The 12,008-nt window shown below is 35.0% G+C and overlaps 1 protein-coding gene across 14 annotated transcripts in view; it reads left to right on the top strand.

The window, feature by feature from the left end:
* The window catches only part of PLEKHA7 (pleckstrin homology domain containing A7), a 126,177-nt gene that overhangs the window by 94,546 nt on the left and 19,623 nt on the right, over window positions 1-12,008 (top strand). For 13 of the 14 annotated variants that reach the window (XR_015730111.1, XM_087879539.1, XM_087879516.1 and 10 more), the window contains 4 exons: window positions 2,755-2,808; window positions 8,646-8,714; window positions 8,806-8,886; window positions 10,625-10,774. Coding sequence is in view for 13 of the 14 variants with exons in the window: in XM_087879539.1 (XP_087735665.1) it covers window positions 2,755-2,808; window positions 8,646-8,714; window positions 8,806-8,886; window positions 10,625-10,774 (354 nt within the window). In the remaining variant the exon portion in view is untranslated. Of the gene's footprint in view, window positions 1-2,754; window positions 2,809-6,655; window positions 6,737-8,645; window positions 8,715-8,805; window positions 8,887-10,624; window positions 10,775-12,008 lie in introns of all 14 variants that reach the window. The other variant, XM_087879568.1, reaches the window with a different exon arrangement.

The following is a 12,008-nucleotide window of genomic DNA, read 5'->3' as shown; positions in this document are numbered from 1 at the left end:
TTGTCACACTTATGACTGTCACAGGAGCCCCATGATCACATGACTAAAATTTGAGCGCTTGGCAACCAGCATTTATTTACAACCGTGGCAATGTCTTTGAGTTGCATGGGATTGCCTTTTGCAACCTTTCCAGCTGGCTTCAGACAAAATGGGGGAAGCCAGATTCTCATAATGACGGTGACAAAAAAAGGTTGTAAAATTGAGCATGGTTCATTTAACTGATTTGTTTAGCAACAGAAATTCTGGTCCATTTATGGTTATAAATTGAGGACTGCTTCTAGGCATATTATGCACCCAGGCAAAACCCTGCAGAGTATCCAACGTCTTCACTATGTCAATCTGGGGTGGCCAGTGCTAGTTGAAGCTAATCTTAGAGATTTCCCGTGGGTGGGACGTGTGTGTGTGTATGTGTGTGTGTGAAGGCACACTCCAAAAAATATATTAGCTAAACTAATAACTTCTTATTAGAAATATTTGCCTGTAAAATAAGGTACCAAATTTTCAAAATTAATTGATTGTCTGTTATCATTCATTTCTGCTCATACAGATTTCCTCCCTCATAATATTATCTTATCCAGAAATACTCTATCAGAAGCCATATTCCCCCAAAAAGCAGGAACAACATTTATTTATTTATCAAGTTTCTATATCTTGTTTAGTGCCTGAGACGTTTACAAACAACACAATAAAATAATATAAAAACGTAATTAAAAATACAAGTGAAACCAAAATTAAAAGCAAGGTTAAAATTTGCAAGTTAAGAATAAGAGTCAAAGTTAAAAAATTCACAAAACTAAAAGGTTAATAAGGCAGTGAGAGTGCCCTCATGCCACCAGCCATCGCCAGAGTTGCATAGCACGCTTAGACACCCATGTTTATTGGCAGAATCAGAACTTAACACTGGGGGCTCATCTCACCTCTGGGAGTAGAATTTGAATATTTGTAATAAGGCATATTTTTTTAAAAAAATATTATGATTTATCGGATTGTTGTAAACTGCTGTGGGCCAGTTTTCCTAGGAGTGTTACAATACATAAATATTATAAACTAATATATATGTATATTAATTGAAATAAAAATTACATCTACATTTATAAAATATGCATTTGCAAATGGTAAAGTTTACATTTGCCTTTGAAAATTATATTTGCAAAATTAAATGATCCACACCAGCATATAAAAGTAAAAACAATTATTGCTTGCACAATACACATACAATCTTCTCTTCCCTTGCAGATGATAGAGAAAATTAGGATGGCAATAGAATAGAAGCAAATTAACTGTTCAGGAAAGGGAAAGGGAAGGGAAGGGAAGCGAAAATGGTGGACCAAAACTAAGCAGAGATAAGGCAAGTAAAGAGATAACTGGATAGTGAAGGGAAAAAAGAGAAGCCCATTATTTATGTTTCACAAAGAATTTGAATTCAGTAGAGAAGTGTTCAAACCAATCATTAAAGATACCTGGTGGTTACTGATATTTGCATCTTTTTCATTTCTTTGATTTCAACAATTTAATAATTTAAAATTGTTGAAACTAAATCAGCAAATATAAAATGACCGATTTATAATATTTATTTGGAGAAAAAAACTTTCCTTTGCCTCTTGGATACATATGGTATATTTCAGAATTATGTCGTTTCTTCATGTATATATTGGTGGTTCTTTTGCATCAGAAACCAACTGCAATTTAACACAGAGAAGTTTTCATAAGAGTTTCACATAGTTGCTATTTATGTAAAGCAAGGAATGTCAGTTTGAAGTTTGACCTAAATAAATTATACAGAAAATGTCAGTCATCTTTCATAATTACTTTTAGAGCTGTACAATGCTTCGGATTCATTTTAGATATGGCCTCCCTAAATATTTCCCACTGAAAATGCCCAAGAAGATTCTGCTTCTTATCTTATTATTTATATGGTTACCATTCTTCTTTCTATGTAGAATATAATTTGGGTATTTTCTTGGGGCAGGCTTGGTCCTATGTTGGCATTATTATGAAAGACATCTTCCCTCCTTTTGCCTTTCCACGTTTCTATGGATTTTTTTTTTTCCTATCAGAAACTAAGCTAACTCCTAGTCTCAGTTTCTACTTACCAGCTAACTAGAACAAAATGTCTATTTGGCTTGCAGGGTGGCTCTGTTTCAGGATGTTAATGAGCAACAGTGGTTGTCACTAGACTGTCCATTTTTAATATGCTCAGACAGTAACTCGGTTCTTTTGGTTTAATATTATAAAATTAACCCGAGGGAAAACATATGTTTTAAATAATGAACGTAACTATGGTGTCACTTGATGAATTTAAGTAGTCTAACATTAAATCTTAACTCCTAAAAGTAACGTTTTTAAAATAATTTCAGATGTGTGGATTTATATAATACTGCATGTTAACCAATTTATTAGCTTACAAGTCTTTATTTTTGAGTGTTTGCTTCCATTGATTGACTTGTTCACCTCATTCAACTATAACTATCACTTGGAAAAGCTAAGAACAAAGTATTCTTCCTTGCTGGATAGTTTTCATTTATGTTCAATCAGATCTGAGCTGCAAAACTTCAAATGATCATAAACAGCAGCAAAGAGAAACAGAAAACTTAATATTCTTTGCTGCCTTATAGTGATCATCAATATTTTTTCACACCAGATATACCACTTGAATATATAGATTTTTGCAGAAACTTCTAGACATATTTGATAAACAGAGTCTTGTTATGCAGTAAATTATATTTTACTATTGTGGTATCTTTTTATTTGCAGGCTGACGATACCTACATCCAGCTGAAGAAAGACCTTGAATATTTGGATCTGAAGGTAAAACATATCCACATAAAATGTCATTCTAGTAATATTACTTTTTTCATTTTTTTCCAGATATACTTCCCTAGTGGTTTATGTAATACGGTTGCCTTATAAGTCACTTGTTAATTAGATTTCTTTTGTGCATAGCTAGAATAAATTACAAATAAAATATACATGGTAAAATGAAAACAAAACTCAATCTGTTTCTTTCAGTGAGATCCAGGAAGTTCCTCTTCCTCTTATTACCAGGAGGATAGATTTCTGGAGGGTTTTGGATTTTTTTGATCACTTCCCTCTTCAGTTGTCCCCTTGAACTAGATTTTTAGATAGAAATGCCACAAAGGAAAATAAGAAAGCATTCCACTTCCAGTTGTCTAAATCCAATCCACAGTAATTTTCTTTACAAACTAAATCTGTAATTTCCTAAGAGGGCAAAATAATTACAATTCAATTAAAATTATAATTAAAAGTTTAATGTTGGCATACAATCTTAAACAAATGTGCTCTAAATATAAAAGCATCTTTCTTTACTTACCAGGCATGTGGAAAAAGGAGCAGCTGCTCTCTGCTACTTTATGTTAGATTGGACATGTGAAAGTCATGTCTAAAGATGGCTAGTGATTGCTGGATGCCTTCTAGCAGTAGAATGTCTAAACAAAATAGAACTGTCCCCCATCCCCTGGTCAGTATTTCTAGGGGCAGGAAGACAAATTAGAAAAAGTGTGATAACATCACACAGTGGTTGCAACTTAGATATATATTGGCATTAGGATGCAATTACCGGTATACAATCACAGCATTTTTGTGGTGATGTAACAAGATACTGGGAACGTCATCTGTGGTTTATTCAGTGTTACTTGCATAATAGAACCTTTGCTTTGCTTTTCCCAAGCAAGCCAATAATTGGAAGTTAAAAACAAAGCCCTAACTTCTGGGTTTGGTTTATTAGAATAGAATAAAGTGATCCTGGGACATATATAATGTTAAATAAAGCGTAGAAAAGAACACCTGTTGGTTTTTCACTTAGTTCAAAAATTAACAACTTCTTTTTTGGGGAAGAATTCTATTTTTTCCTCCCTTTTCCAAGTGCCATGGGGAAGAGAGTATAGCAAAGCAGTCAGTTCCTTGATCTCTTTATCCATTGCGGAATTCTGGTATTAATTTAAAGGAAAATAAAATCTGCAGAGCTTTGATGCATTTTTTTGTCAATTGCTACCACATTTTTATGTTTTGCTGCTGAAATTCAAAAGTATGATTTATGGGGTTCTGGGGTCATAGGAATAAGGGATAAACTAAACATCACACAAATCTTAACTATAGTAAGGTATGCAAAATAGGTAAAGCAGTGAATAACTTACTATTAGAATCTCAGTATAATGACTTTCTTTCATATATGAAAAAAAAAGCCTATATTGGTTTTAGGACATTTTGGGTTTCACCTCTGTTTTTTATTATGCCCAGTAGTATTCAGAAAGGTAATAAAACTCTTAGAATGGTATATTTAATTAAAAAAAAAAGAATTCCATTAAGAATCTACTACCATATTTGAAGTTTCTGAACGTGTCTCAGATAAAAAACTTGCAATAAATCATTCTGGAGGTTGCCAAGACATAGGTTACATTTAAAAGATCATCTTTCCCCAAGAGGAAATAATATGGCACATTTTTTAAATAAAAAGTGTTAGCTAACCAGAGACTCTATTTGGGTATCAATTTCAGGGTCAAATTTAATTGTGCACTCAGGCTGTGAATCTGGTATCTTAAAGGAATTTCTGTCCCACAGCATTCAGACTAAATGCCATCTTAAATCTGTCATATTAGATAAAATAAGGTCTCTACATCATGTGAATTTTTAAAATGGAATCCGTCTGTACAGATTTTTGTTCCAGATTTTTACCAAGATGAAATTAGGAAGTGTCTCTGAGAAGTTAAGTTCAACTTCAGTTGTTTCAGAGAAGCATCCATGTATTTTTCTTGGCAACCAGATCTGATCTTTTCTAGCTTTTCAACAGAATCCAGAGTTGGCTGGGTGCTGCATTAAAGCTACCAGACTTCATTATTATTTATTATTATTTATTCAATTTATATACCGCCCTTCTCCTATTGGACTCAGGGCAGTACACAGCCAAGGATAAAAAACATACCAATACAAAATTTAAAATCAATTAAAAGAATTATACAGCTTTGGCCCACAATTTAAAGCAATCCAGTTAAAATCCAATTTACACTTAAAAAGCTAAAAAGAGCTAAAAAGGGGGGGTGGGGTTCACGCCAGCCCTGCTTGATGGAAAAGAAAAGTTTTTAGGGCACGGCGAAAGGCCTGGAGATCTGGTATCCTTCGTATCTCCAGGGGCAAATCGTTCCAGAGGGCAGGTCCTGCCACAGAGAAGGCCCTCCCCCTGGGGGTCGCTAGCCGACATTGCCTGGCTGACGGCACCCTGAGGAGTCCCTCTATATGGGAGCGTACTGGTCGGTGGGAGGCTATTGGCGGCAGAAGGCAGTCTCGCAAATACCCAGGTCCGATGCCATGGAGCGCTTTAAAGGTGGTGATCAACACCTTGAAGCGCACCCGGAAGACCACTGGAAGTCAATGCAGCTCGCGCAGGAGAGGCATCACATGGGAGCGCCTTCTTGCTCCCATAATCCCCCGCGCGGCCGCATTCTGCACCAGTTGGAGCCTCCGGGTGCTCCTCAAGGGGAGCCCCATATAGAGAGCATTATCTTGATAAATATTTCTGAAATGATACAAGCTCATGACTCTGTTTAGTTTTCATACAGGAAAAAGCAAACTAAAGTAAAGACCAAAAAAAAAAAAAAAAAGCCTTCCCTTGGCAATCCAGATTTTATTAAAATGTTTTGTATGTATTTTTATATAGGAATGGTATTCTATTTTACAGTGTACATTTTTGCTTTCTGTATGATTTTAGAACATTTCTAAATTCTAAGGCTGTAGTAGTTTGGGAATCCAGGGGATAGAGGAGTATCTGAATAATAACGTTGGATGACTAAGAGAATCTACTCATCCTTTTCAGAGGTTATATAAAAATGAAAAATAGATTTTAGAGTCTTATCTATGATATTCTGAAAGATTCTGTTAGATGTTAAGTATCTTGTAGTATCCTTACACCACATCAAGTAGTGGAGTGGAAGTTCAAATACTTATTTCTAGGATCTGTGATGCCTTGGATTGGATGCTTTAGGTTAGATTTCTGTCTTATTCTGCATAGTTTCAGTTTACCTTGGATATTCATAGGAAAAATTGGGTAAGGTTGCCCAAATGTCATTTATTTTGGGGTGAATAATCCGGGGTTCCATTTGCAGCTATATTACATAGGTTTACTTGTATCATCTAGTATTTTCAAAGTAAAAAACAAGTACAGTTTGTAAACGTTGAACAAGTTTAAAACTTTTTAGAATTCAATAGATCACTCTGCTTGCATTTAGAATAAAATTTTCATGTAGTTATTATAAATCTTTCATGTAGGTCTTACCACATAAGTTTAGGATTTCAACATTGTTTTATTCAGAGAACAGCACAGGATAAGAAAACAAGCCTTTGTCCTCCTCCTTTCTTCCTGCCACCTCAGTTTATGATAATGATGATTATTATTATCATCACGTCCTATTCTAAGCACATTGGGCTACACGCATTCTCCACAGTTCTCAGTCCTCAGCTACAGTGTCTGCATCCTTTCATTCAAGGTTGATGTTTTTTATGATATGCATCATGAAACTGCAGCAAGGAAAAAAATGATGCTAAAAAAATCATACCATATTCTGATTTCTCTGTTTTCATAGACTTCTGATGCCAGCTTTACCTCTGTAACAAGATATCTATATGTAAATTTTGTTTGAAACAGATAAAAAATAATGGACCTCTGATCAACATGATTTACAAAGTGCTAAAGAGCTCAGCGCAAGGGTTACTATCCAGTATAAATGTAAGAGTGCTTGTAACAGAAATGTAATCATTCCATTGCTTTTCGAGTGGCCGTCGGTGTTGAAATAGCTAAGCATTCACAGGTGTCTCATGACATATATATAACACCAGAGCTTTTTGCAAGTTGTGTGATTTGGGGAGGCTTTCTGCAATATTATTGGCTGGCCTGATAGTGCTTCGTTTCATTTTATCATGTGTTGGGAACTAATGTTGGTGATTCCATTTCTACCTTTACAGAAATACAAAGCATGCCCTTGTGCTTTAATTTTGTTGCCTTCACAATGATGTAATTTTACATGTCTCAGTATTGGATATAATTGCATTTTCCCCCTTCAGTTTAATGTGTACCCTAGGTTTGGGAAAGGTTTTGTTGCCTGCACACTTGTTGTATTGGTTGTATCAATTATATTCTGTTATGTCAATATGTATGTTTCAATTTTTTGCTTAATTTAGAAAGTCTTAAAAGTACAAAATATTTTAAGCAAGAGTTTTAAAAACAGTACTTTATCACAATGAAAAGCATTCGGTCTAGTTATTTACAAAAGGCAATAAGCCTTCCTGCATTTGATAATCTGGCTTCCGTTTTATCAGTTTACAATGATGGAAACTTGAAGATGGAGCTGGGACAGATAGTCATGAATGGTAAATAGAAATAATAGTATTAATACTAGTATTTAAATAACAATTTCTGAATGTCCAAAGCATTTTACATACATTATCTCAGTAGTTTCAACAGACTTCTAAGGTGAGTTTAGCATTATTACATTAGCTATATCATTGCAATCCACAGGTAGTAATTTCTGAAGACTCAAATTAATGAGTGGAATTAATTTTGAACTGATGATTTCCCAGCTTCCCACTCATGTATTTCTTTTCTGCTTCGTGAAGAACGAATAGAATTTTAAAATCCTTTGTTTACCACATGATGGTTAGTTCCTTGAATGAGTTTATGTGATTCTGTATAATCTTAATTGAGTTATGGAAAAAATGTTAGCTACAGTTTTAGAATAAAATAAAAAAACATTAAAATTATCAAAATGAAATACTCTGCAAAGTAGTGTAATATCTAGATCTGTATTCTATATAGAAAAATGCAGGTAAGTTTTGCCTGACTGCCATGTTTAAGAACTGAGAAGCATTTCCAACAGAGGCACCAGTTTTATTATAAGCCTCTTGGTTTATAAGCTGAGTTAAAATAACATTACATGATGATATGGTTATCCCTTTGCCAATGATTTTATTTTTCTGTAAGTCACATAAATTCTCAGGAAAATTGTAATGATAATAAGAACTTATTTCAACTTATATCACTTCCCATCTCAAATATATTATTATTAAAAGCAATATTAAAACTATGTAAGAAAACAATATAACACATTTCATAACTAATGTATAAAACCATTCAACAACACTCAATATAACCATTGTACAAGTTTGATTGCGCATTCAGATAGCAAAGCCTAGTGACAAAACCATGTCTTTAAGATCATGTCTAATCTCATCTCTGAGAAGATGATGTTTCAAAGGACGGGTATCACCATAGAAAAGGATCTCTACCTGAACCCCACCCATTGGCATTCCCTAACAGACAGAACTGGGAGCATGCAAATGCATATTGTAAATACAAGTTGTACAATATGAAAATTTGCCATATTGAACGCAACTAAATTTAAAGGAACCTCTTAGATCTAGCATTTGCCCATAACATACATTTGGATCAGGACTGATAAAGAAAGATATATATATATATATACCTTTTAAAAATCTTTAGCTAATCCAGAAAAGCATGCCAAATCATTCCTAGAAGGAGAAAAACATTTTTTGCAGAGAAAAGGATGGGTTTTTTTTTTTTTTTTGCTATTAACATTTTATGGCTTCCAGATTTTTACTTTTAAATCTTTATATTTTAGATGACGGGGCGTGATACAATCAAAGAACGACATGCAAAACCCATCAAAATTGGAGAAAGCGATATTGATGTAAGTATAAGGTTTCTTCTTTCTGAGCCTTGCAAAATCTCATTTTGTTTTATTGATTTGACCTTGTGTGCATATATATTTTTATTTCTAGGTAAAGCTGAGTGTCTTCTGTGAGCAAGACAGGATTCTGCAGGATCTAGAGGACAAAATAAGAGCCCTTAAAGAAAATAAAGTAATCATATTTGCAATTAATTGCACCATCTTATTTTTGTAATATTCTGTTTTGGGGTTTTGATAACTGAAGGCCCATTTTGATTTTTGAGTATGTACTAAGTAAAACTAGAATTAGATCTTTGTAACTATACAGTTTATGATATAATTTATTCTAATAAATTATTCCAATTTATTCCAAGCCAAAAGTAAGTAATTGTAGGAGATGACTAGGCTGAGTCCGAGAGAGGGTCAAATGCATCATCAGTCATTAGTCTCTGAGCACCCACAAGACATCTAAATCCAGCCCACCTTGAATTCCTTTCTATTCTTAACTCCCGCTAATTTCCCTAGACCGTTAGTTGTTCAGATTCTTGTAGAGAGCTTAATCTTGCAATAAATCTTTATAGTCTTTTGAACTGCCAGAATCTCCTGATTTCCCTGGTGCTTGACAGCAACATGATTACATTCAAGTTACTTATTTCATAACTTTTCTCTCATTTTAAAGATTAATTTCTTATAGAGTCTATATTAAATTCTTATAGAGTCTATATGCAATTCTTGTTTGTTTTAAATAACTTCCCAACTGGAAGGACACATTTTTAAAGAGTGTAGGAAAATACCTGAATGATGCCAATATATCTATCCTCATTTTCATCTTCCTAGTTTACAGAGAGCTGAATTTCAGAAAAGTTGAGGGTATCGTCTCTGAAAGGAATTTTCAAAGCTGGGTGCACTCATTGAAAAACTTTATTCGTGGTCTCAGTTAAACATATATTTGGGGTTCTTAAAGTCCACAAAATAGCCTCAGAAGACTCCTGTAGAAAGAGGAAAGATTTGTACTAGATGTTTTTGTATTAAATTGTTCACACATATATTAAATGGTACCCAGAAACAAACTGTATACTCCATCACCATTAACAAATTCATTAATTAACAAATTCATTAATATTCCCAATACTCTTTGGGAAGTCTCCCTAAATAAAATTAATTGCAGTCATTGAGATGTGATGTATATTATGCAGACTAGGTCTTTTTTCCCCCAGAGATATAATAGTTGAACAAATTTTCCTCACCTTCAGTATCCAAATCCAAGACTGGGTTTGAAGAATTTATTTATTTATTTATTTGGCAGTATTTATATGTCACCCTTCTCCCGAAGGACTCAGGGCAGTGAACACAGGTTAAAAACATACAATGATAAAATAATAAAATCCCGTTAGAATACAAGATCTTTGGACCTTGAGATAGATGGATGGGTGAAAAGAGGGAGACATAAAGGCTCCAACCCTTTGGAATGAACTGCCCCCTGAGATACGATTTTTTTTTTTTTAAATATCCCTGATCTCCGTGCTTTCTGCCGTGCCCTCAAAACCCTGATGTTCCAACAAGCGGGGCTAAACATATGAACATGTGAATGTTTTTAAAATGTTATCTAATTTTAGGTTCTATTTAATTGGGCCAAACTATGTTATAATAATAATTTTAATTAGCAATTTTATGATGTTTATGTATCTATATTTTTCTTGACTGTACACCGCCTTGAGTCCTACGGGAGAAAGGCGGTATAGAAATATAATAAATAAATAAATAAATAAAATAAGCAGGTAGGCAGGCAAACAGACAGATACATTTATATTTGGGGTAGAAAATTAATATTTTTAAAACACTAAATTAAAGGAAGGTCTTCTAAAATTTTCTAAAAATTTTCTTGTACACAGTTTATTTTTTTTTTTAAATGTTTGAAATATTTTCTTTAGGATCAGCTGGAATCTGTCTTGGAAGTATTACATAGACAGATGGAACAATATAAAGACCAACCACAGCACACAGAAAAAATTACATATCAGCAGAAACTTTTGCAAGAAGATCTCATACGTATTCGGGCTGAAATATCCAAAGTATCTACAGTAAGTAGAAGGTGCTTTAAGAATTAATTTAATATATAAACCTATTTTCCATATCAAGCCTACTGAAACTGCATGGCAACATAGTTTGGTGGTTGATGAAGTAGGATTGGTGAACTATGAAAAACCATTTTCTCACCCTTCCCTTGCCAAAGACCCGGGTGAAGAGCCAGGTCTTTACTGCTGTTCTGTAGAACAGCAGAGTGGGGGCCAACTGGATTTCGGGAGAACTTCGTTTCAGAGGCAGGCACTTCTAAAGAGAGGATATACTTTCAGAGTACAAATAGATGACATTGTTTCATTGAAAGAATTTGGGTGAAATTCAGCAGGTTCTAACAGGTTCTGGAGAACCAGTAGCGGAAATTTTGGAGTAGTTCAGAGAATCGGCAAATACCACCTCTGGCTGGCCCCAGAGTGGGGTGGGAATGGAGATTTTGCAATATCCTTCCCCCAGGAGTGGGGAGGGAATGGAGATTTTGCAGTATCCTTCCCCTGTCATGCCCACCAAGCCACGCCCAAAGAACCGGTAGGGAAAATTTTTGAATTTCACCCCTGATGCTAACCCTGCAAAATTGGCTGGACAGATATGTGGGAGATAGCCATACCAGGCCCTATGCCATGTAGTGCTTTATAGGTAATAACCAATATCTTAAATTACAACCAGAAACAAACTGGCCAGCAGTGGATCTTACAAAGAATAGGTATTACATGGACATACTGAGAATGCCCATCACTACTTATGCTGCTGCATTCTGGACCAGTTGAAGCTTCTGGGTGCTCTTCAAGGACAGCCCCATATAGAAGCGTATAGCAGTATTCAAGCCCCAAAATGACTAAGCATGAGTGATTGTCTGAAGAGCTCCCTGATCTAGGAAAGGACAAAACTGGCACAACAGATTAAGCTGTGCAAAGGCTATCTGGCTACAGCTCCTCTCCAAGTGGAGCTGCGAGTCCAGGAAGATTCCTAGATTGCACACTAACCTTGAAGGGGTAAGTGCTATCCCATCCAAGGTCAAAGATAGTCTATCCCCAGCTCTGGGGGGCCCACTCAGAGCCCCTCTGTCTTGCTAGCATTGAGTTGGAGATGTTTCTTCTCCATCCAGTCCTACTCAGCCTCCAGGCAGTAGGACAGAACTCGACAGCCTCACAGCCTGAATTTGAAAGATATGATTAGGTATCGTCAGCATACTAATGAAATGGAACTCCAAAACAGTGGATGATTTCACCCAGTGCTATC

Source organism: Pantherophis guttatus, chromosome 1, assembly GCF_059756535.1.
Source record: "Pantherophis guttatus breed Tessera chromosome 1, ASM5975653v1, whole genome shotgun sequence".
NCBI lineage: Eukaryota > Metazoa > Chordata > Lepidosauria > Squamata > Colubridae > Pantherophis > Pantherophis guttatus.
The sequence above is the reverse complement of the archived record's forward strand: the minus strand, read 5'-3'. Positions and strand labels throughout refer to the sequence as shown.